We start from the raw sequence: 25,746 nt of genomic DNA, 5'->3' as shown, positions 1-25,746 counted from the left end.
TTAACCTTCTGAGACAAAGACTAGGCCACCGAGAGACGAGCTGGAGCGCAGGGCGAGGGCGACTGAGAACTTCCGTGAGGGTTTGAATGGGAACGGTCCCCATGCACTCAGGTTTGAATGCTTGGTCCCCACTGGTGGAACCGTTTGGGAAGGATTAGGAGCTGTGGCCTTGTTGGAGGTGTGTCACTTGGGGTAAGCTTTGAGGTTTCAAAAGCCCGCACTCCCAGTTAGCTCTGTCTGCCTCCTGCTTGTGAGCCATGAGGTCTCAGCAGCTGCTCCAGCAACATGCCTGCCCGCCCGCTGCCATGCCTGCCCGCCCGTGCCATGCCTGCCTGCCCGCTGCCATGCCTGCCCATGCCACGCTCCTTGTCATGGTGGCTATGGACTCACCCTCCGGAACCCTGAGCCCCGAATTAAATGCTTTCTTTTAGTAAGTTCCCTTGGACCTGGAATTTTGTCAGTGTTGAATAGTAGGCACCCACCACCTCTCAGAGGGGCCTGGACTTGGATCAATAGCCAGGAGTGAGGCCCCCTGACTGCCCCTCACTATGCAGCATCCACGGTGAGGTCTCCACTTCGTGGAGGAGGAGATTTCCCACAGTGAAGGAATAAAGAAACAATCACAACAAGGAGGCCACAGGCCTCCTCAGAAGCTTTTATTTCTTCCACTTTTTTTTTTTTTTTGACATTGCTTGGTATACACTGTCAGCCATTTGAAAATCTTTTTATTAAGTTATGGCAATGGGAGGATTTCACTCCAGTGCTTCAGAAACGAGACCATCCCTGGAGAGGGATCACTCCTCATGGCTCTGGATGGCAAAGGCTTTGTCATAATTTTGATGCACCCCACCTCTAACAAACGTCGCGGCACTGTAAGTAACACATAAGTGCTCTGGAAGGGCAGGAAAAAACACTTCTCCGGAAGTTTACAAGTGCCCTGCGGGTGCGGGAAGACGTGCTCCTGCAGCTGGGCTGTAGTGCAGCATGAAGCAGCTCGCCCGCCAGCAGCGCTGCGACAGCTGCCCTGGGTGAGTCCCGGGAGGCTCCTGGCAGACGGCGGCTGTGGCCCCAACTTCCTGCGCCTTCCAGTGGCGATGGGTAAGCCCTTCACTCGGGAGGCTGCGAGTTTCTCTGCCAGCAGCTCCACCACGGAGAGCAGCAGAACCCAGGCCATCCCCACAGGGGCAGCGGCCCCGCCCACCTCCTCACCGGCTACTCACTTGCAGAATACAAGAGTACAGTTTTTGCAAATTAAATTACTTCCTTAAAATACAATAAAGTATCATTCCATACAATTCTCTTTGAAAAGTCTTTCCAATCCCAGTCTGAGAATTAACTTATAAAAATGTGCAAAACCCAACACTGAATTCAAATAAATAGGACAAAGGGGGAAGGGCTAAACTTTTGTTGTTCCTTTTTTTAAATTAAGATTAAAAACTCCAGCTGCACGTCAAAGCAGCCTCGGGGCGAAATGCACGTGGAGGCTGTTGGCTCATCCCGGCTCCCGCCGCTTCTCTCCGTGAGGTTTGCTGGGCTCAGAAGGCACAATGGATGCCCCCGCTGAGGTCCGTGACCACGCCCTCCAGGATCAGCCTGTGGAGGAGCCTGGTCTCTGTGGCGACATTGTGCATGGCCTGCAAGTTCATGGCGCCCATGCACTGACTGTCATAGTAGTGCAGAGGGCTCCTGGGTCGGCTGAGGTCATAGCCGAAGCCTACCAGGCTGACTTCATCACACAGGTGTGTGGCCAGGACAACAGCAACGACACCCATCGTGGGCACGTTCTGCAAAGAGCACAGACACAGTTAGTCAATTTACTAAGTTCTTTAAAAAAATACTCCCTTTTTCTTTCTTTTACTTCTTTCATTTTTGAGATTATAATATAGTTACATTTCCCCCTTCTGTTTCTTCCCTCCAAGTCATCCTACATACCTCTCCCAGCAATCCTGCAAATTCATGGCTTCTTTTTTCACTGTTACTGCGCACGTGTGTGTGTGTGTGTGTGTGTGTGTGTATACATGTGTACATTCCTAAATAAAACCTGCTCGGTCTAGATGTTTGTGATAAGGGTCTGTCCACTTCACTTCAGGGAGGACCCTCACTGGTCCTCCCCAGGCCCTGTTTCTGGAGCCCACCCCTGTGGGCACCTCTCCCTACTTGCTGACAGCGTCCCACTTACGGCTGGTAAGTGCCACTGGCTGGTCTCAGACCATTCTCATGTTTGTGGTTGTGAGCTCATCTCTCCCAGCCCCTCAGGCCACTTTCACACGCCCAGCAGCTAAGGCAGACCTGAATTAAGGGCGTGAACATGCTTTGATCTTTAAATTTCAATTAGCTAACTTGACTGTATTTTTGTACTTTTAAGATATATGTGTGCGTGTGTCACTGTGTGTGCTTGGAGGACAGTGGACAACGTTCAGAAGTTTGCTGTCTCCTTCCACCACGTGGGGCTGGGACTGAACTTGTATGTTACCCAGCAGGTGACACACCATCCCTTTTGGTTTTGTTTTTTATTTTGAGACAGAGTCTTGCCATGTAACCCAAGCTGGCTTCCACTCCGTGAGGGCTGGGTTACAGGCGTGAGTCACTCTGCCTGGCTACATTTACTCCTTTCAAAACAGATTCAATTAACTTTGGCCTTAGAGGCCCATTTTAGCTTCCCACTGCTGACACGCCACACCCTCTGTCTGCCTGGCATCTTGCCATGGCTCCTGGGATGTGCAACCCTGGCACAAAGCTCTCTGGATCTTCGTTAAGTTTTGGGTAAAAACAGCACCGTAAGACAAGTCCAGAAAGCCTGTGGCTGACAGCCCTCCCTGAGGGGTGGCACTGGTCCTGATGCAGGCTATTTCCTGCATCTGGAATCCGAGGGTCCAAGTTTTAGGAATTTCTGCAGTACTTGTGTATGCTCAGTAGGACATCTTGGGAATAAGACCCCATGCACTGATACTCTCTTGTATATCACATATGCCCTACACTACAATTTCATATGGTATTTTTAGCATGTTCACACTTTCATTATGACCTATCACATGAGCTGAAGTGCGGAATTTTCCACTGATGACATCATGGTAGCTATCAGAGAGTTTTTGATTTTCACATTCAGGATGTTCAATCTGAATTTGTTTCTGGGCAGCTTTTGACCTACAGATGTTTCTCTCATTTTAGTGAAGGCTGTAGCTTCCATAAACACCCCTTTTCTGTAAAAAGGATGAGAGTCACCCAGAGCTCAAAGGTTCTGGATGGGGAATGCTCCAGGAGCTTGTCATTCATTCTCGGCTGCTTCCTGCTCCATGGGCACTCACTTCGCAAAGCCAACCTGACTGCCTAAGACCCCTGCCACAGCCAGTCTGCACGTACACAGAGGCTAAGGGGATGGCTGCCAAGGACGCCTCCGTGCGGTGGCTGTGGTGCTGTCTTGTGCCCTCCAGCAAGTGACACACAGGACAAGCAGCACACAGGGAATCCACATCCTGTGCCTGTGCCACTGTGGGTCAGATCAACTGTTCGTGGGAGCAGTGACGGGGAGAGCTGAGAGAGAACTGCAGGAGGCCAAGATGGCTTAGCAGGCAAAGGTGTCTGCAGCCAAGCCTGATGACCCGAGTTCAATCCCCAGGACCAATAAGGTGGAAGGCGAGAACTACAGCTGCAAGTTGTCCTCTGACCTCCACGAACACACAAACAAAAACAGAAACAAATAAATAAATGTAATTTTTTAAAAAGGACTAGAACCTCCTTAAACTGTATCATCTACAAAACAGCCCTAAGACCAGTGGCCCACAAAACTTCTGCACCTGACGGAAGCGTGTGCACGAGGAGCCTCTGACACGAGGATTTTCAGAGCTGACCCAGGCTGGCCTTGAACTTGCCACGAAGTAGAGGAAGGAAGCCCTTAAATTCTCGGCACACCTGCCACTGCCTCCTGGGTGCTGCAAGTGCAGACATGCCTGGCTTGTGCAGTTTCGGGGATCAAATCCAGGGACCGGTTAATGTGGACAGCACTCTATCAACTGAACCACGTCCCCAGCTCCTAAAAACGCCTTCTTATGATAAATATTTAGGCTATGTTTCATTCAGCATTTTGCTACTGATGCCATGGTGAACATTTTTAACTGCCTGATAGTGAAGATTCCTCTATTTTTTTTTTTTTTAAATAATAAAGGTGTTAGTCTAACATTGCTGGGTAAAAGGAAATTCATCCTGTTTGAGGCAAAGTTGCACTCTGAAGTTGAGTCTGGCCTTGAATCTGCCTTCACTTCCTGAGCACAGGGATGATGGTTATGTCACAACACCTGACCAAGATAATTCTTACTTTATAAGTTAAAAAGATTTTATCTTTATTATTTGTGTGTATGTGTGTCTGAATGTAATGTGTATGTATGGTGTGTGGTGTGTGGTGTGTGTGTGTGTGTGTGTGTGTGTGTGTGTGTGTGTGTGTGTGTACCCAAGGAGGCCAGAGGAAGGTATCAGATGCTCTGGAACTGGAGTTCCAGACAGCTGGGAGCCACCTGATGCGGGGGCTGGGAACTGAAATCAGGTCCTCTGAAAGAACAATGCATGCTCGGAACTGCCACCTCTCTATCCCTGACCATCTGTATTTTAAGTTAAAGCGTGCCACTAGTACAGGGAAAAGGCTAATTTATTCTACATACATACTGCAGACGAAGAGCTTGCCAAGCCTTTAAACTCTGCTAAGAAGGTGAGCAAAACACCGGGCAGGTGTGGTGCCTGCGTGTAATTCCTGCACCAGAGGCAGAGGCAGGAGAATGGAGGGAATGTTAAGGCCAGTCAGCTCTGCATAGTGAGTTCTTGGCCAACCAGTGTCACTTGGTGAGATCCTATTGCAAAAACAAACTAAACCACAAGAAAGTGAGAGCCGCTGTGGCTCTAAATGCTTTTAATTACTGGGGACTAAATAGTTTATTACGCATTTTTGTTTATTTTATTTTCTTCTTTTGTCAAATGTATTGCCTGTATGAATGTTTTGCCTTCATGTATACAAGTGTATTATACCCATGCCCTCTGAGTCCAGAGGAGACACTGGGGCCCCTGAACCTGGAGTTACAGACAGTGATGACCTGCTCTGTGGGTGCCGGGAACAGAGCTCAGAGCCTCTGAAGTGCAGCCAGTGCTCTGAACTGTCGGTGAGTGCTGAGCCGTGTCTCCTGCTCCACCCTGCCTGTCTGCCTGCCTGCCTGCCAGCCTGCCTGCCTGCCTGCCTGCCAGCCTGCCAGCCTGCCAGCCTGCCTGCCTGCCTGCCTGCCTGCCTGCTTATCTATCTTCTTTTTGTTTTAGCTCTAGGAAGAATTCTTTGTATTTTGAGCATTGTTATTTGGTCATACATGTGCTAAATCTTGTTTAAGAAGGATTTCCAAGCCAGGTGTAGTGGCACCTGCCTTTAGTCCCAGCCCTAGAGGCAGAAGCAGGTAGAACTACATGAGTTTGACACTCACCTGATCTACAAAGCAAGTTCCATGACAGACAGTGCTATACAGCAAAACCTTGTCACAAAACAAACAAACAACCCCAAACCCAACCCCCCCAAAGGTAATAAAAGCATTCTCCATGCCACCACCTTCCAGTGGCACATGTCAACTGCAGGTTAACAACTTACTCAATGGACAACCTCGAACAATAAGGTTTTCACATCAGGATGCAAAGCACACCATCTGGGTAATTTTGAAAATCCCCACATGAGGATCACAACACTGACCATTAAGTCTGAATGTCTGAGATGGGGTCAGACTCCAAAGTACTGGCTTAGAGGGCAAACTTCATTTACCATCATCTGCGAAGTGCTGCTAAGTTCCAATTCTTAGTGTCTCGCAGATATAAAGTAGACAGAACCTTTTCAGATGAACAGAGTGCCTGTAGTATGGCCGTGGGGCAAAGATGCCTCAACTAACACCTCAGTAACCAGGTGTCGCTATACAGGCCAGGGTAAGGGACCCCCAGGAGGAAGGCGAATTCACCTCGAGAAGTGTAAGAATGAACACACATGGACTTCTCTGGTCAATGAGTAGGTTTCCCTTCTACAGGGCAGCGGTCCTCAACCTTCCTAAGGCTATGACCCTCTAATACAGTTCCTCGGGTTGTGCTGACTCCCGACGGTAAGATTATTTCAGTGCTACTTCAGAACTCCAGCTTTGTTACTGTTACGAATCACACTATGAGTATCTGATATGCAGGATACCTGATACTCGACCCCTGCGGAAGGGCCGTTTGGCCTCTAAAGGGGTTGCACCTACAGGCTGCGAGCCGCTGCTCTAGGGGTACAGATGTGCCCCTCAAAACGTGAACACGTCCCTTCCTGTCCACAGAGAGCAGTCCGATGAGTAGTGACAAAAATACCTGGTCTTGGCCCCAGAGCCTCGCGCGAGGCTCGGCATACTGAAGGATGTCGAAGGCGGTTTCTTTGATGATAACTGGGTTCAGGATCCTGAAGTGCTTCGGCTGGAGTGGGATCTTCTCTGCCACCCGCTTCCAGAAGAAGAGCCGTACCCAAAACGGCTGAGGAAAGAACGAGAGCAGCCATTAGGGACGCTGTCAGAGAGGCGGAGGAGACGGTCCAGCTGCCCCCGGCTGACCTGAGCACACTCAGCAAATGCATGGACTCCCAGCACATAAGCCCAGCAGTGCCACCCCGAAACCGGCCACCTGGGAAGGTGGCTCAGGCCTGAGGGCAGGGCAGGAGCCAGCCTGCGTGCTGGAGGAAGAAACTCCCGGGGATGGCCAACCACCGTGGTCCCAGAGAAGAGCAGCGACGGGAGGGAGCCACAGTGCCGTGCCGAGGGCCTGTGACAGTCCTCACACCCACTTCCACCCACGCCACTTCCCAGTCACGTAAAATCGCTTAGCACCTGCTGGAGGTCACTTCCTTCCCCAGCAGAGAGTCCAGAAAATCCAAACGATCTGCAGACCCAGGCTCTGGGGCGGGCCCACTAACCTAACACACGTGCGTTTCAACCAGAGTGTGTGCGCGCGTGTGCGTATGACTGTGAGTGTGTGTGTGAGTGTATGTGTGTGAGTGCATGTGAGTATATGTGTGAGAGTGTGTGTGACTATGAGTGTGTGAGTGTGGTGTGAGTATATGAGTGTGTGTGAGTTATGAGTGTGTGAGTGTGGTATGAGTATATGAGTGTGTGTGAGTTATGAGTGTGCATATATGTGTATGAGTGTGTGAGTAGGAGTGTGTGTATATGTATGTGAGAGTATGTGTATATAGGTGAGTGTATGAGTGTGTGAGACTGTATGAGTGTGTGAGTGTTCATGAGTGCGTGTTGCCCAGCCCCTGTGTGTTGGCAGAGGACGGTGTCTGGGCCTCCCCTCTGCCGTGCAGCTCGCCGGGACTGAACTCGGTGGCCGTGGCCTCTGCCCCCACCGAGCCTGCCCTTGTATTAAGATTTCTGTGGTTTGAGACCGAGCTCTGGGGCCACAGTCACGTCTCTGAGTACCGGGCATGCTGGGGCCTCTGCCTTCCTGAAGGCCCTGAGTTTACTCCAGGGAGAGGCAGCTCTGGGGCGAGCACACACAGTCCCAGCTAGTTTACATGCACCCAGGCAAAGCTCGCTTCGTGAGTGAAACGCCACGCAGGTCCATTCTGGAGGACGAGGTGTCCGGCCTCAGGATAGCAGTGTGGCCCTAAAGTGGACACGTCCTTGTAGCAGTGACCACCTAAGAAAAGCCTCCTTGTTCGGGGCATCTGATTTGCTTCTTTCTAAGGCAGGGCCTCAGGTCTCCCAGGCTGGCCTCAACTCCATGGAGCTGAGGGCGACCCAGAGCTTAGCCTCCTGCCTGCACCTCGACAGTGCTGAGGTTATAGGTGTGCACCCCTCTACCCGGTTCTAGTGGTGCTAGGAATTCAACCCAGGCCTTTTGTATGCCAGGCAAGCACTCTACAAACTGAGCTGCAGTTTCAGTTCCATGTGCCAATTCATAACCAGGTTCTGAAAGCATTTTGCAGCTGGAGTCCTGAGGGGTTTTCTACAAAGAGGGAGAATATAATTTGGAAGACAACACAAAAGTATGCATTCTACTGTGTCTAAAAAGAAAAGCCCATAATTGTAATCCCAGGTGCCCTCACTTTTTACCAATGTCTGACTGCCAGAAGAATTTCGGTTCTTACCAGGGATTCGTTTCTTAGCATTGCTTGAAGCCACTTGAAATCAACACTCTTAAATAGAACGGTGACGAACAAGTCATTGGCGTAGTATTCAGCATCCGACAGCGGTGCGCCCTCTGGGTAAGTCATTCTTATAGTGGTTTTATTTCCAACGTGCTGAGAATAACCCTCGACCGGAGCACTGTTTAACCTCATCAAATTAAAAAAAAAAAAAAAAAAAGGAACAACTGACAAAGGAAGCCATCAACCATCCTGTCACACCATGCACACCCCAACATCCTATGCCATGTCCTCCATGAATCGGGACACTGTTGGAGTAGGCTTCCCTCCCAGAGGCCTCGGTGTGCTCCACAGCACTGTCCTCCAGGTTCCGGCTGAATGCAGGCTGCCATCCACGGCAGAACACCAGCAGAAAAGCCTAGACGGTCAACCTCAGCCGTTCTGCCAGCTGAAGCTAGCCCAATCATATAACATCTGGGGCTTTCCTGCGTAGGATTTCTTTGAAAATCTCCTGTTTACTCACATAATTAAGAGTTGTTGCCTGAGTTCTAAAGTTTCCTGAGTACTTGGGGTTACAGGGGTGTGCCACTGTGCCCAGCTAGTTAATGGTCTTCTGAAACCTCATCAAAGCATCTGCCACACAGTTGTGTCTAACCTTTCTACCTCACGGCTACTTCCTCTTCCAGGTCTTAAACACCTAATCCCATGGTTATTAAATTAAGCTACCAAAGAGGACAACTAAATGCCAAAGCACGCCACTAGCCAGATTGCTTTCTTTCTTCTGATGTGAAAACAAAAGGCATTATTTATATAAACAGTTACATGTGAGTAAAGTCTGTAGATTAGGTCTGTAAGCATTAATGTATGGATACAATTTATTAACTGTATATAATAGCTTTCTGATCCTGAGTATCGTGTCCCTGTTCTCAGGAAAGTCACACCCAAGTTCTTAGGGCTTGTAACTTGCAACGTTCACAAAGAGGTCAGCAGAGGGGACTGGTACAGATGCCTCTGACTTTCGAGCGGCCAATGTAAAATCTTTCACCTCCACGAAGGTTCAAAGCAATGTGCATTTGATAAAAACCCAATTTTGAACTTTGGATTTTGGGTGTTTCCTGGGCTGTGGACATACTTTTTTATGATGCCACAGGGTAGCAGACACGTGGATCACGAGGGGAAATGACTGGCATCCTTCACTTTGCTTTATGACCCAGTAGGGATCATAGCATGATATTTACAGCTGGGCTGTTATGCCTGTGGCATGTGCTCAGACACTGGGGACCCAAACTCCAGTCCTGAAGCAGGGAACTTCTGCATCGAGCTACCATCCTTGCCCTGAGATGCATTTTCGATGGAAATGTTTGCTGGGAGTGCAGGCAGGAGCCTCTCTGTGAGCTTAGGAACATCTGCATAGATACAGGGGAAGTCAGCCAACACACGAAATGTGGGCAACCAGGGAGCTGGGAGAAGGCAGATGGGAGCTATCCTCACTATCTCCACAAGACTGTGAAAACGAAGATCCTTCTTAACCAATCTTCCTCCTCCTAAAAGGACATCGAGCCCCATTTCTGCCCCTCCCAGCTGTCCTAGTCCTGTCCCCACACCAGCGAGGGTCCCTCACTCCGCCATCCCACCCGACTCCTGTCAGAGAAGAAAGAACACTGTCCTTCTAAGGCAGCTTGGTGTGCAGCCTCCTCTAGCCACCCGTCCTGGAGCTGGAAGCCTGCACTGTCTGCGTCAGGTCTGCCTTCTTCCCCTCGGCCTAACCGTGCACTGCTGGCTAGGATGGGCCGGGGTTCCTGGCCCTGTCTTGCACAGTGCTACTGACACACAGGCATTACTTCATCTGCTCAAATGGGGCCAGGTGCAAGGTTTAGAAGCCTCAAGACCTTGTACTTCAGCAGTTAGGCACCGACACCTGTGTCTTCTGTGGCACCAGCTACTCATGACGTCATTTCTGAGAAGAAAGCACTTAACACTGCTGGGCAACAAGAAGCACGAATGGATGACAGCGGTCACACGCACGGACCCCTGCAAGACCCAGCCCACTTGGCTTGGCTCTCAGTAGCCTGCGGCTCCCTTCTGCTTCTTCCTAGCTTTTTCCTTGTCCCTCTGAACACCCAGTCTTTCCTAAGAGGCCTTTGACCCAGCATGCCCTGTGCCGGCCCTCTGCCTTCTATGCGCTCCTGAAGTAGCTGCAGCACTGAGAAGCCTACCACTCACTGCTTAGTACTTTATACCCATTCATGCATCCTGTCTCCACAGAGGACGAACCCTTCTGCTTCTGGGCTACAGATGAGGAAACTGAGGCGTCATGGAATGGCTGACCAATTAACAGACGTCCCATGTGAACATGATGTTCACTTTGGGGATCAAAATGGCTGGAGTGCATTTCGTCAGGTGCCCCGATAACCAGTTCTTTCCACTTCTGGGTGTCTGATAGCACTTCAGCTAAGGCCTTAGACCCCTGGACTAGAAATCTTGCTATCACTTGACATTAGTTTTCAAACCATTAAAAGGGGCGGTCAATTACTTTTCAATATGACCTCCAGATTGTCTTCTGAAATGCTTCCACTCTCTGTGTGTCACTCCCAACCATATCCGTCACACCCTTACCTCTAGGCTCTGCTACATTCTCCTGTCTTCCATCTGCCCATGGACCACCGCAGGCTACACAGACTGAACTAGGACCTAGCTCTTGTGGCTAATTTACTGCCGTGTACCCAGGGTTGGAAAAACAGACCCCAGGCCTTGAAGACACCAATTCAACTTGTCTAAGGACCTAATCAGAACTGGCAGAAAGACACGAGCATAAAATACACAAGTAGTTTCATAATAAAAAGTGAAATATCCTAAAGTATGGCAAAAGAGTCACCAAAAAAATTATCTTCTTCTACAAGCATTCTAAGATACTAATGACCTCAGAAACTATTCATAAAATATAAGTTCAAAACACTTCACAAAGATACAAAATGCAGGGCTGGAGAGGTGGCCCGGGTGGACAATGCTGGCTGCTCGTCCAGAGGACCACAGTTTAGTTCCTGGCAGCCCCGCTGGGCAGCATCCAACGGCCGGTAACTTCACTCAGGAGACTGTGGTGCTCTCTTCTGGTCTCCATGGCCACTCGCATGCATGTGTGCGCATACACACAGACACACAAATGAAAACCAAAACCAATCTTTAGAGACAGATAGAAACACAGACGCCCATGTCCAGAGCTGCCCATGAAAAGCAGCACAACAAATCAGCAGTGCTGGGTACTCGTGCTAGGGGTCGCTGATGTTTTCTTCCTAAGAAAGGGTATATTTTACGTTTCTAATTGGAAAACCTTTTTTTCTCTCCTGCACTCCCACTAAATGGAGGGCCTTGTGCCTGTAAGCAAGCATTCTACCATTCATCTATCCCCTAATCTACAGGAATAACTTTTAAGTACCATGCCAGTGGCACATGCCTTTAATCCTAGCACTCGGGAGTCCCAGGCCAACCTGGTCTACGTAGTGAGTTCCAGGACAGTCAGAGCTATGAAGAGAGACCTATCTCATAAACCAAACAAACAAAAAATCCAAAAATCCAACCAACCAACCAACCAACCAACCAACCAACCAACCAACCAACCAAAAAACCAACAAAAGACCCACAAAACAAGCAAACAAAAATCCAGTTAGCAAACAAAGCCCCATTTAAAGAGTTAGGCAAGTCAAAGCCCAGGATGGCTGCCTACTGCTTGAATTGAGGTCTAGCTGCCCTCTCAGAGCTGACCCCAGGTCTCACTACCCCAAACTCCACTCCCAAAGCCAGGTGTTCCCAGCGACCTCCCAGCCCACATCACCTAACAGTACTGTTTAGCAAGACCCTCCTCCCCCATCCTTCCAAACCTCCCTCTTCTGAAAGGCCTGGCAAGTGACTCCAGCCACAGCACACTGAAGCTAGGATAACCGCTGCGTAGTTTGGGAACCTGACCGTTTGTGGTTTTATGTCAACACCCCAAGAGTTGACCCAGGGCTGCTGAAGAGCTGCCACTGTTCTTAGTGCAGGAGTACAGGACCCGGTTCTAGAGCAGAGAGGCTGGTTTTGAGTAGGTACCTTATTACCACGTCGAACTGGTTGAGGGCGTGGCCCAGCTCTAGTCCACGCAGGATGCCCCCGTTCCCGATAACCACGCAGCGCTTGCAGTCCTTGGCTCTCAGGTGCTCAGGGAAGTCATGCTCAGGCAGCATATCCAAGAGGGTCTGGACTTTACTGGAGAACTCCCGGAATCCAAAAGGAGGGTCATACTTGAGCTCGGCTTCGCTGGCCCTGGGGACCTTCTGCACAAAAGGCTCCAAGTCCATGTTGTACCTGTGCTCAAATAACTGAGCCATGCTCATCTTCGCGAACCTGGGCCGGCATTTCTTCTGTACGACTTGCCAAGCATGTCTCTGAGCTCTCTGGAGGGGAGAGCAACGTAGGCGTTAAAACCTCTCCAACATCAGAAACAGCACCGTCTGACACTCCTATGATGGCTGGAGTCACTCCCTTGTTGATCATCATTTGGCAACACAGAACTTTTAGGGCTAATTTTTTGCTCAGGAGCAGGAAGGACCCGGGGGTTCCCTGACAGGAAGAGAAACTCTCCAGGGGTGTTAGTTATGCCAATGAGACAAACCTGTCTTAAGAAGATGGGCACTAAGATGACTGCACTTTACTGCAGTGTACAAAGTGAGCAGATTCACAGACGCCAAGGAGAACGGTGGGGCCAGGCACCGAGGAGGAGAGGCAACGAGTGTGTCTAACAGGCATGGGGTTTGGGCTTTGCAAATTGAAAGGTTCTGGAGGTCCAGCAAGATGGCTAAGTAAAGGTGCCAGTTGCCAAGCCTGGTGTCTGAGTTTAATCTCTAGGACCCACAGGATGGAAGGTGAGGGCCGACTCCCAAAGGTGGTCGCCTGACCTCTATACTCTGTGGCCCACCCATGCGTGCACACACACAATAAAGAGGAAGCTCTAGAGGTCTATGAGCTTAGTGGTATGTTTGCCTGGCAAGCTGCAAAGTTCTGGTTTGGTTCTCAATACCCCAAACGGTTACAACGGTAAACTGAGTTATGTGGGTTTTGTCTTTTACTTCAATAACGGAGAGCTTCATAATTTCCACCCAGCAGGCTAAGAAGCAGTCTTGTTTATCAGTAGGGTAATTGGCTTTGGTCTGGAAGACAAATGCCCTTCAGCGTTATCAGGGAACAAGTGTCCTGAGCACAGGGAACCTGCTGGTTCATGTGCATTTCCCTAGAGCTGATGGCTCCTATCAGCAAAGACCAGCTGCTGAAGGCCACGTCAGGAGACTGCCCACACGTGGCTCCTGTGTCTTCTTGCTTTCCATTCTTCTGTTCAACAGCCTGCCTGCTCACATGCCGGCTCCCAGGCAGCTTCCTCCTGTGCACACATGCAAATGTGTGGCATGAGGTCCTCTATTTCCGAGGAACTGGTCTCTAAACCTGTTAGTGTACCATAAAGATTCCTACTGCTGTAGTTTTAAACATTACCTCAGCTGTTTTTCCTCAGTCTTATTACTATTTTTACTCCATTTCTTATTACACTTCATTCTGTGTGCAAGTGTGTGGGTGTGGATGCATGTGCCTTCGTGTGCAAGGATGTGTGTGCGGGTGTCTGGGGTCAGTTTATGGGAATCAGCTTTCTCCTTCTCTGACCTGGGATTAAGGGGTGGACCGGTTGTCAGTCCTGGCAGGAGGTGCTTTCCACACATGGCTCCACCTCACCACCCATTATCTAATTTTTGTAGAATATGTGTTTAAAGGGAACACACTTCCCTCATTTCAGTAGAAAGCCTTTGAAAAGGGCTTGAAAGTACAGCCTTGAAAAGTTACTTAGTGTCTGTAAAGGGCATAGCATGTACATTTTGGGGATTGGCGTCATTTTGGAATGGGGGACTGACTGTCTCACAGACTCACACCCATTGTGGCACTCTAAAATAAGGTCAGTACTAGCGAGCATCCTTTGTGGTTTCAAGGCGGCACATGCAGCAGAAGGAATGGCTGAGCTGGGCTGCCCACTGCCAAGGCCTGAAACAGCAGCTTCTACACCTACAGGAAAGAAATGACATTCCAGACTAGCATTTTCCCTGAGCAATCAGTTGGAAAGCCAAGCAAGGAATCTCTCATGACTCTGTGTCCTCATAAACACTAAGCACATGAGGCTCCATCCATCCTTAATGCCAAAGTTGGGGAGGTGAAGCAAACAGAAAGACTCCTGCTACGGTCTTCATATACCCTATAGACTCCAGGCCTGGTGGTCAAAGACAGACATTTTCGGAGTTCCAAAGGCCCAATTCACCCCAAGGATACCTGCCCAGCGCATGGTTTCCCAGGTCACCTAGGACGCAAAGGAACATCTGCAAAGTGTCAAAGGAGACCCGGGAAGCTTCTCACTACCGGACAGGAAGGGGGTTGTAAGCAAGTGGGAAGTGTGTGCCCGGCTCTTTCTGCTGCCAGATCTTTTCTGTACAAGTCTCCTTTGGAGAGGAGTGAGATTTCATTCTACCCCGTCTTGGAAAAGCACTCAGTTTCAGGCTTCAAGTTTACTCTCTCACACTGAGAGCAGAGTCCAAGACCCAGCTGTCGCCCTCCCCTTCGGTGCCTGCCACAGCCTGGCCAGGAAACTGGAGGGCACAGGCAGGCACAGCTCAATGGCACTGCTGATGTCAGAACCCCCGCCCATCCTCTCCAATCTTGTTTCCACTTGTTTAAACTCGGGCTGAGCTCTGAAGGTGTCAGCAATCATGTGGGATAACTTTTCTAATTACAATGTACTTCGCTGTCTCTCTCTCCTCTTTTCCCTGCATGGGCTTCGAAGCTTAAACAAACAAACAAACAAACATAAAAAATGGAACAGCTCACTTTAGGAGCTGGGGTACTTGGAGGAGGTAGTGGTTCCTGAACACGGCAGCTGAAAAGAAAGGGGGTGGGGTGGCTGACTGGAAGGCACCATCTAGGCGGCCCTGGGATGCAGAGAACCATGACACTGTGTCAAAACTAGGGATGGAGATGAAGGCTCTGGTTCTTCAAAGCCATGGGAGCCACACTTTCAGTGTGTTCAAGCCTCCTTTCAGAGGCTTCTACTGGTCTTGTTAACAACTGGCATGTTAATGGACACTAAAAACAAACAAACACAACATACGCTCCACAACTGGGCAGCTGCTCTCCCTCCCCTGCAGAATGAATGGCATTTGGGCCCAGTGCAACCGGGAATATTGGCAGGGCTGGGCAAGGGTGCCATTCATGCTTCCAGATGCTGGACACAGCCACCGAAGCTAACAGGGCTCACTCTGCTGAGACAACACACGTACAGTCATTGAAACCCACACTCACGTAGGCCAGGTGTGTGGCACATCTGCAGTCCAAGTCCATTGTGCACGACAAATAACAGATGGATGCCTGGCTGCTGCGGCTTGGGACTTCCTGTCTGTCCCACTTCCCATCTCTTTTCTGCTGTGCCCCACCCCAAGCCCTCCATGACACGCTGCACACACCAGAAGGGGGCCATCTTACCAAGACCTTTCTGAAAAGTGGGGCTATCTGAAAGGGTTAGAATGGTTTTGATGTTGCTGCTGCTTTGTGTTTCCAGGAGGGTAGGAGCAGGGAGCGGGCCGAGCAGGTTAATGTGCTCCACACGGGACACCCCGAGTTCGGTCCCTAGAACCCCATGGTAGAAGGGGAGAAGACCTCTTGTAAGTTGTCCTATGGCCTGTACGTGTGTGCGGTGGCAAGTATGAGTCCACACACACAAATAAAGACATGTTTTTAAAGGGTTCACAATGAGCCCGAGCCGCGTGACCTGCCTTTAAAAATGTCTCACGTTGTCGAACAAAGGCAAACAGAACTTGCCTCCAGCTTCACCACGGCTTTCAAGGGTTAAGTACACAAAACAGTCCCCTACTCTCTTCCCCAGTGGAAAACTATAGCAAACTTTCGCTTATTCTTTCCTGTATTATTTGAAATTTGAGGATTTTGCTGTTGCTTAGTTTTAGAACCAGGGTCTTACTACACAGCCACACTGGCTCCAATCCCAGCTCCAGCCTCTTGAGTGCTGGGATTACCACCATGGGCTACTATGTCCAGCTCCTGTGTCCAGTTACTATGTTAGTTTTCAATTGGAAAGATGAACACATTATGCTAAGTGCAAAAAGCCAGCAACAAAAGGCAGTGGGCTGTATTTACATCAAACAGAAAACAGCCCTAGAGCAGAAAGGGATTCGTGGTTGCCTGGACCAGGGATCGAGCTAACAGTCCTGCAGTTTCTTTAGGGGATGATGAAAAGGCTCTGTACACACATCACCACGCAGCACAGATCTGTAAATATGTAGAAGGCTCATGCCATACGCGGTGAGTTTTATGATGTGTGAATTGTATCTCAATAAAGTGGTTAGAGAGAGAGGCTGAGAGGGAACAAGGGAGCAGCTGTACCCAGTGCGCCAACGGAGGCCACGCTGGGATGCCGCAAGGGGAAGCCGGTGATGGGCCATGCGGTCACACGGGGATGGAGGCGTCGCCACGTGCTCCTGAAGGTAATGAGACTTCTGGGGGAGGTGACACTGCAGGCTCAGTGCTTAGAAATCCTACTGTCCAGTGATAGGGCATACCCGAGGCAGAGACAAAAGAGACAACAGACCAGAACACAGAACCCCTAACAGCCACCTTGGCATGCAGGCCTTCCCAAGACTCTCAGGAACTGTGTGAACTCAACCTACTTGCAAATACTGCACAGTTCAGACACACTGGGAATATACTCACATGAAGCAGCACGAGAGGGGTGACGAACGGAAGGAGACCTCAAGCCCTTCCCCTGCAGAATGTAGCCAGTCCAATATGCCTGTCATTGAAGCCACCTAGGCCGTCCTACCATTTGCCCTAAAGCAGATCTTTCAGGCCGTGTAAGTGTTCCCACCTTTTCTCTGATGCCTCAGAGATGCAGTCCTCAGTCTGTTTTTGGTCTTTTTATCTAAAGTCACTGAAGAAAGTTAAAGAGCAATAGCTCCCGTCATCATGGCTCAGTCGTTACACTGAGCCATTAAGCCGTTCTTCCAGAGGACCTGGGTTAGATGTCCAGCATTCATCTGGAGGCTCACAACCATCTGTAACTACAATTCTAGGCGATCCAATGTCCTTTTCTGGCCTCTGTGGGTACTGCATACTTAGGATATACAGACAGACATGCAGGCAAACTTCTAGCTGGGTGTGGTAGGGCACGCCTTTAATCCCAGCACTTGGAAGGCAGAGGGTAGAGTTCGAGGTCAGCCTGGTCTACAGAGCGAGTTCCAGGGCTACACAGAGAAACTCTATCTCCAAAACCCAAAATCAGAACAACAAAAACAATAACCTAGATACGTAATTTTTTTAAATTAAAAAAAAAGAGTAACAGCTATCACAATCAGAGCAGGAGCCGGGTGATGGCTGAGTGTCAAAGAACTTGCTGCACGAGTTGAGGACTCAGGGAGAAAACCAGGCATGGTGGCATGGGCACACATAAATCCACATGAAGGCAGTTGTCTGACCTCTAAAAGGACAAGGAGACCAACCCCAGTCTATTCCTGTAGTTTTGGGGGAGATAATGCTCACGGGCAGCCAGGTCTCTATGTCTGCCAGGTGGGCTCCATATGAGGCGCTATGGAAACTCATCCGATCTGTGCCCAAGCACCGAGCACCTCCTCACAGACTCCAGAGCCATCATCTGGCAGGCAGGCAGGCAGTCATGGTACATGTGATTCAAAGAACAGGAAAATAAGATGCATGAGAAAGTGGGGAAGCTTGGCAAAGATCAAGGAAGAAGAATCCAGAGTGACTCAGTAACCCATATTAAACCCATTATCTTAGGCCTTTTCCAGGAGACAGAAAACAACAGGAAGTAAAAAACCCTGGTGCAGGAGTGCTGTGAAAGGCCTTGGAACTGAACGGGCTTCAGGGATGTCTGCAAGGCCAGACCAATCTGCAGAGGAGGCTCCAGGCAGATGTGGAATCCTCACGAAACAAGAGGAGACAGGAAGCATCTGAGGAGGGAGGCATGCAGGAAGGCAAAAGCCTGTGACTAAGCCGCTGAGGCCAAGTGGCTTCCTTAGCTCGACCACAAAAACGGAAGCATCTGAAGAATACAGACTAAAAGAGGAATGAATGAATCCAAATCCAGCAAGGAAGGAAGCATCTAGAAAAGAACAGACATTCACCATTCCTGATACTTCCCAGTTGAGAAAACTTGGGCCTAGTGTATTCCAGTACCATTGGGTTTGGTTTGGTTCAGTTAGGTGAGACAGGCCTTGAACTGGCAGCAATCTTCCTGCCTCTGTCTCCTAAGTGTTGGGACTACAGACTGGTCAGGACCCTGGCTTGATTGCTTCATCTCCAATCCCCAGTCACCTCAGCTGTGACAGGGAGGATGACATGCTACATCCCAGGCGATCTTGAGGACTCTCTGAGCTGAGAGCATGTTTCAGCTGCAGCATGACCCCTGACACATACCAAGCACAGAACAAGGGTAGCTACACTGGCTACTTGGGTTAGATGTCGGTGAGCAGGTCATACCCACAGGCCACTGTCTGTAGATAGACAAGAGGCTGGGCTGATAAGGAAGAACGACAGAGTGAGCCACAGTCCGTGTAACAGTCTGTTCCTCCTGGAGCTCACTGCCGCCTCACCACCCTGGATTCAATCACCACTTTTTTTACCCTGGGCTGAACACTACAAACCTAACTACTCACTACTTCACCTATCAAACAACTTAGAAACATCAACAAAAACTGAAAGAAAAACTGAATGCAATACTATGTAAAAAATCTTTCAGACTAAAACCTGTCTTTGTACTCACAGATAAGCACCTGGAACACCAGGATTGTTGAACATGCAATGTTGTCTCTTCAGTGGAAGAAATGCATCACCTCTTTCCCTCCCGGAAGGCTGGAAATGGAGGTTGCTAGTAGCCTAGGCGATCCTTGAGCTATCTGTATGGTCAGGGGCTCCCCCAAGCTCTTTCAACCAGGATGGGGGGGGGTGCTAATAGCCTAGATGACCTCTGTACCAGTTGTGTGAGCAAGACGACACCAGAACCTCCCCATGACCCTTAGGATAACACATGCAGCCTGTCTTTATCTTCATGGAAGACGTGACACGTACTTTGGGAAGAGTTTCAATGTAATCATGCCTCCTTGTGCACATGAGGAAACTTTTTCCCAAACTGGACTATATTTAAATGTGCCTAAAGTAAACTGCCCGGTGTCAGAGTCGAGACGTTTGAACCAACACCGGCTATGGAGTCGTGCTGAACCAGATTTCCTTCTTTCTCACATGGATCTTTCCTCTGCTGGTTGTGGTGTTTCCAGAGATCCCACAAAAACCGAAGCCCAGGAATGACACATCACATCAACAGAATCATCATGATGAATGAACTCCATGGAAGGTGCCTCAACATGTGTCCAGTAGAGTCCACTAGTAAATGGACACTAATTCTGCAGGATGGAAAGGCTAGGTGGTGGGTGGAGAAGGAGGGTGTCTGGTTTTGGAGTGCTAAGACTGAGTTTTCCTTTGTCCTAGCTTGAACTGTCAACAGGACTCAGCCTAGGGTCACCTGAGAAGGGAGTCTCACCTGAGGGACTGCCCAGGTCAGACTGGCCCATGAGCATGTCTTGACTGTTACTGGCGGTTTAGGGGCCTGTCCACCGTGAACAGTTCCATTCCCTGCGCAGGTGGTCCTGGGCTACATAGGAAGTTAGCTGAGTACTAGCCTGTGCCAGCCAGCAGGCAGTGCTCCTGCATGCTTTCTGACACACTGCCTTGGGTGTGAGCGAGTTCTCTGGTTACAGGGTAAATCTGAATGGAATGGCATACCTTAGCATTCGGCCTTGACTTCCCTCAATGATGGACTGCAGTTACTTGAACTGAAAGAAAGCCTCCCTCCCCTAGGGTGCTTTTGGCGAGAGCACTTTGTCACAGACCACAGCTATGAAAGTAGAATGCTTCTTGAGGTTTTCACTGGTATTTCTCTGTCATACAGCAGAGATGGGCTTGCAGCCAAGGTGTGTGTGTGGACACATGTGACCTTAAACCACATGCAGCAGCTCACCTCTTTGTGGTCAGGCTTCACCTCGTACATTCCTTTCATGTCACATTCTTCGACAGTGTAGTTTACCTTGAGGATGTACAGGAGCCACAATCCAAACCCAAGCAATGCACACCTGGATGGGCGGAATCAGGTGGAGTAACGCAGTCTGCGACACCCAGAGAGAAACATAAACTAAGGCAGTCCTAAGTCAAATGAAATAAAAGTAGATCTAAGGCAGCGGCTCTCAACCGGTGGCTCACGACTCTTTTGGAGAGCTGTTCAGCCCTTTCACAGGGATCACAGATCAGAAATTCTGCAGTGCAGACATTACATCACAACTCATAACTGTCACAAAATTACAGCTATGAAATAGCAGCGAAATAATTTTATGGTTGGGAGTCACCACATGTAACCTGAAGAACTGTATTAAAGAGATGCAGCATTAGGAGGGTTGAGAACCATCGATCTCTGGTTACCGTACAGTAAAAGGAAGGTATCATTTCCTGATGAGATAAATTAGTCACTTATGAGTCTCTTTTTTATAAGTAAATATAGAATCACCATGCCCAATGCCTCTTTTTGCAAGGGCAGAAAATCCAGATAGTAAAATCTAAATCACAATGTCGATGATGGAACTGTAGTAGCAGTAGAACTACAGAATCTTTTTCTGCATCTTTAAATACTGTCAGGCTTTTAACAAAGAAACAGTCCAGGTGAAGGGGGAGGTGGAAAACCTAGATGCAGTTTTTTTTTTTTTTAATTAAATTGACAGCTGATTTTATTCTTTAGGAGAAAAATTATTCCATTTGTCTTGTTAGAAAGAACACTGCAACTGTACAAACAAAAAAGATGATGAAAGCTCTTAACACACAGTTCTCTAGTTAAGAATCTGATTTCCTTTTGCATGTTTGGAATCACCATATGCCACTCCAGCGAAATTGCTTTTTTTTTTCTTTTTCTTTTTTATATTTAATTACAGTAGACTAGATACAGTTCTAATGCACAAGGTTCTCACGGATTTTAAAGAAACAATCTCCCACGGGGCTAAGCACCATCTGTAACTCCAGGCCTAGGGGATCCTCTCTGGCCTCTGGCACTGACACACGTGGTGCAGCCATTCTTGCAGACAAAACATTAAAAGAAAAAACCTACTAACCTACTTGTATTTCTAGAGAATCCTACCAAGGAATGCGTGATTAGAGAACACCAGCAGTTACCCCAAGCACATCGAAGACTGTCTCTACAGCTCTCATAATTCACACTTGCTTAGCATCATACCATGCACACAGACAGATGGACAGACACGCAGTCCCTGGAGGAAAGAGAGTGTTTAGTTTTGGCTCGAGTGTTTAGTTTTGTTTGTTTGGTTTTGTTTTTATGAGACAGGGCCTTCCTAATTAGTTCTGGCTGTCTTGTGGCTTCTTATCTAGGCAGACCAGGCTGATCTCTAGCTCACAAAGATCCTCCTGCCTCTGCTTTGCATGCACTGGGATTAAAACTGTACACCACAAGGCCCTGCCAAGACTTCTTTTCAGTAAGTCTCCAGCAACACTGATAAAGGAAATGTCGAAGGGTCTAAGCCACAATTTAAGAGCCACTGCTTTAAATAACATCCTTAAGACCTGTTTACTTGTATTTTAGTGTGTGAATATTTGCCTGCATGTGTGTACATTCACCACATGTGTGCTCAGTCCCCAAGGAGGTTACATGAAGGTGTGAGATCCCCTGGAATTGGAGTTACAGGTGGTTATGAACCACCACACACACGATCAAAATCAAACCCAGGCACTGCAGGAAGCGCTCCAATATGCTCTTCTGAAAACAAAGGTAAAGAGTCATCTTTTGAGAAAAATAATGTATTTCCTTTTTTTCTTTCTTTGTGCTTGCAATCTCAATGCAGGTGAATAACCCCCACAGTATGTAATTTAATTTAAAAAGAATGAGAAAAAAGAAGGAAGAAAAGGAAGGAAGAAAGAAAAGAAAAGAAGGAAGAAAGAGAAGGAAGGAAGGAAGGAAGGAAGGAAGGAAGGAAGGAAGGAAGGAAGGAAGGAAGGAAAAAGTTTCAAGTTGGTACCAAAGAAGCCTGCCCAAGTTCTTCCTTTGCTAATTTTCCTAAGTGCTGGGACGTAAGAGTCCCCTGGCTTAAACACCTGTCGTCTCCAGTGTTCAATATTTAGTGGCATTCAGGAGTCTTCTGGAGACGTTAATTTGTCAGTTTACATAATCGCACAATAGCTAAGCACACCTTTTGTTAGGCAATGGTACACTAAGTTACTCTCAGGCACCCAAGCTCAGAGACTGGCAATGGTGCTCCCATCAAACCCATCTATCAAATACAAGCGGTGCATAAACTCATTCGTCTATGTACTGAGTCTTCGCTTTACCTGCTCCTTGGACCCAGCGTTCGCCTCTAACTTCAGGTGCGAACCTCACTGAACACTTCTAACCTTATGCTGTTGACCTGGAGGTATTCTTAGGGCCTGGGGCTTGTGCTTACTTTCGGATGTGTTTTAGTAACGAGCTGGGTCTTCTCATCTTGTGCTGGGTTCGGGTGTACCATTGCAGGGAGTTCCTTGAGCAATCACTTCTCAGCTTTACAGAGGTGAACTCACTTGGCATTGCTGGGAAGAGAGAGGAAATGGGGGAAGGGAGAAGTGTTAGGTGCATGATACTTTAAGAGACTTTAAATTGATACTGCCGTGCTTGGAGTACTACTTGGTAATAGAAGCTATGGCTACAACCACTGATACAACAACTTGCGCCAAACTAGCCAAACTAGAGGGAGTGATGTTGAGATGAATGTTAAAGGGTCACACGCTGTATGAGACCTAACACTCTTCAGACAACAAAACCACAGAAGCAGAGAGCACAGCAATAGATGAAAGGAATTACTGGGAGGAGAAGGTGTGCTGGGACACACCTATAATCCCAGCTCTGGAGAGGCTGAGGCAGGAGGATGGTGAGTGCAAGAGCTACATACGCTGTCTCGGGGTATGGCACCGTGGGGGACCCTGAAGTGACAGAAATGTTCTGGATCTTGACATTTCCTGCTGCCCTGACTGTTGAGACACAGCTCTGTAGTTTTGCATGATGCCATGGTGGGGGAAAGGTGTAGAGAATCTACAGATTGTCACACATGAATCTAAAACTACTCCAAAATTTAAAACTTAATATGGGGTGGGGGCTGGCAAGATGGTGAAGTATGTAATTGCCAGCAATTCTGATGACCTGGTTTTGAAGTGCCTGGACACTTTCTGAAGTGTTCGAGGCTGTTGTTCATACAGAATAAAAAGCCCCGGGGTTTTCACTTCCCTAAACAAGCTTGGTTGATTCCACTGCGCCGCCTGATACGCCTGATCACACAGTGGAGGCGAAAAAGATGTAGTCAGGAAGTACTTCAGGATCTATCCCTTCCCTTGACTGGGTCTGCTGGAAAATATGTGGCCTTATGGGTTCTGCCTATATAAGCTACTACAAAATGTGACTCGCAGCCATTTTCTGTGAACCCCAGAACGGTCCGGGCCAGAGTCCATCATCTCAGCCAGTATTTAATTAAAGCTTGCTTCAAATTTGGCTCAAAAATTTCTGGGAGTGGTCATCTTCTCGACCAGTGGGATTATACACCTCACATGTTGGAGTTCCTGCTATCCCTCCTGGGCTTCAGGTTGAAAAAGAAAGAAGACAGCTATTCAGACAACTGTTAGTTCAGTGCTATATCCTGAAGTTCCCAAGGAAAAGGTCACACAGCTGCATTGAAGACTCTAAACCAGTTGTGGGGTTTGAACTTTAAAACCTAGGAGAGCTGTAATGCTGCTGGTCTAGAATCCAAATAATCTTGGGCTATCTTAATCAGCCTCCGTAGCCACTCAGTGCCCATGTTCCACGCCTGATGTAGCATGTCAGATGCAGATCAACTTTCAACTACCAGGCAAAACCCTGGAACATATGAACTCACAAAAAGCTAATACTGTCATCAGACAGCACCTGAACCTGCAGGAGAGATGCCCCCACCTACCAGCGGTTGGTAAATCCCTTAACTCATGAGCATCGTTTGTTCTGTGTCTATAAAAAATCCACATAACTGTTTCCATGCTTCCTGAGCAATGACTGGCTGTTCCGCATTCTCTTTGGGGTGTGTCACAATTACTTTCAGCTGTCAACAGGACACAAACTTAGTCATCTGGGAAGAGAAACATTAACTGAAGAACTGCCCCTCAGGGACTGGACATGTCTGAGAAACATTTTCTTAATTCTCAACTGATGTAAGAGGCCCTGCCACTGTGATTGTGCGATCCCTAGGCTGCTGAGAAAGCCACAGGGAGCAAGCCGGTAAGCAGCATTCTTCTGTGGCCTCTGCCTCAGTTCCTGCTGCCTGGTTCCTGCCTTGATCTCCTGTCCTGGCTTCCAATTGTGATGGGCAGCAAGACTAAGCAGACCTTTCCTCCCTAAGATGCTCTTGGTCATGGTGCTTATTACAGTAACAGTAAAATCAGAACAAGGTCAGAATGTTAGGTACCAATAAAGCAATAGCCTATCTTGTATGGGCACCAGTTGCTATTATGATAAATTTACATATTTAGTAATATGTTTACCATATTTAGTGTTTCTGACTGAAAGGCTAAATATACTCAGTCTGTCCATTCTGTCTCCCACCCCACCCCAACACCCATCTCCCTGGGGACTGAACCCAGGGCTTCACGTGCATGTCTACTGAGCTACACACATCCTAGCCCTCAAGTTGTATCTTATGACTTGGTTTACTTCCCTTTGCAGACAGGATCTCACTGGGAAGCTCAGGCCCACCTTGAACTGGTAGCCCTATGGCCTCACCCTCCCTAACACTGGGACTGAAGGCTGCACCACCACACCTGACTAGACTTTTGTTGTTTTCTTTGAGGAAAAAACCTTTCTATTTTTTTTTTCCTGGTTTGTTTTGGTTTTTTTGAGACACAGTTTCTCTTTGTGGCCTTGACTATCCTAGACTCACTTTAGAATAGGCTGGCCTCGAACTCACAGGTATCTGCCTGCCTCTGCCTCCCTGAGTGCTAGAACTACAGGCGTTCGCTGCCACTGCTGAGCCCAGCTGAAAGACCTTTTATTATTTATTTATTTTTAATTTTTAAAATTATTTATTAATTACACTTTATTCACTTTGTATCCCCCTTGTGGTTCCCTCCCTCCTCCCGTCCCAATCCCTCCCTTCTTCCACCCTCTGCCTGCATGCCCCTCCCCAAGTCCACTGATAGGGGAGGTCTTCTTTTCCTTCCTTCTGATCCTAGTCAATTAGGTCTCATCAGGAATGGCTGCATTGTCTTCTTCTGTGGCCTGGTAATGCTGCTTCCCCCTCAGGGGGAGGTAATTAAAGAGCAGGCCAATCAGTTCATGTCAGAGACAGTCTCTGTTCCTATTACAATGGAACCCACTTGGATACTGAACTGCCATGGGCTACATCTGTGCAGGGGTCTTAGGTTATCTCCATGAATAGTCCTTGGTTGGAGTATGTCTCAGGAAAGACCCCTATGCTCAGATTTTTTGGTTCTGTTGCTCT

At 48.5% G+C, this 25,746-nt stretch overlaps 1 protein-coding gene across 7 annotated transcripts in view; it reads right to left on the bottom strand.

Moving 5' to 3' along the window:
* Positions 1 to 620: 620 nt before the first annotated feature.
* Positions 621 to 25,746, bottom strand: part of St3gal5 (ST3 beta-galactoside alpha-2,3-sialyltransferase 5) — a 49,354-nt gene continuing 24,228 nt past the window's right edge. For 4 of the 7 annotated variants that reach the window (XM_055596332.1, XM_055596331.1, XM_055596334.1 and 1 more), the window contains exons 2-7: positions 22,696 to 22,819; positions 20,220 to 20,331; positions 12,206 to 12,549; positions 8,126 to 8,312; positions 6,352 to 6,510; positions 621 to 1,784 (exon numbers count right to left, since the gene is read on the bottom strand). In XM_055596332.1, the coding sequence (XP_055452307.1) occupies positions 1,536 to 1,784; positions 6,352 to 6,510; positions 8,126 to 8,312; positions 12,206 to 12,549; positions 20,220 to 20,331; positions 22,696 to 22,819 (1,175 nt within the window). In that variant the 3' untranslated portion in view covers positions 621 to 1,535. Of the gene's footprint in view, positions 1,785 to 6,351; positions 6,511 to 8,125; positions 8,313 to 12,205; positions 12,550 to 20,219; positions 20,365 to 22,695; positions 22,820 to 25,746 lie in introns of those variants that run through there. The other 3 variants (XM_055596330.1, XM_055596335.1, XM_055596336.1) reach the window with 3 other exon arrangements.

The sequence above is a fragment of the Psammomys obesus genome, unplaced genomic scaffold (assembly GCF_907164565.1).
Source record: "Psammomys obesus unplaced genomic scaffold, mPsaObe1.curated_primary_1811, whole genome shotgun sequence".
Lineage (NCBI taxonomy): Eukaryota > Metazoa > Chordata > Mammalia > Rodentia > Muridae > Psammomys > Psammomys obesus.
The sequence above is the reverse complement of the archived record's forward strand: the minus strand, read 5'-3'. Positions and strand labels throughout refer to the sequence as shown.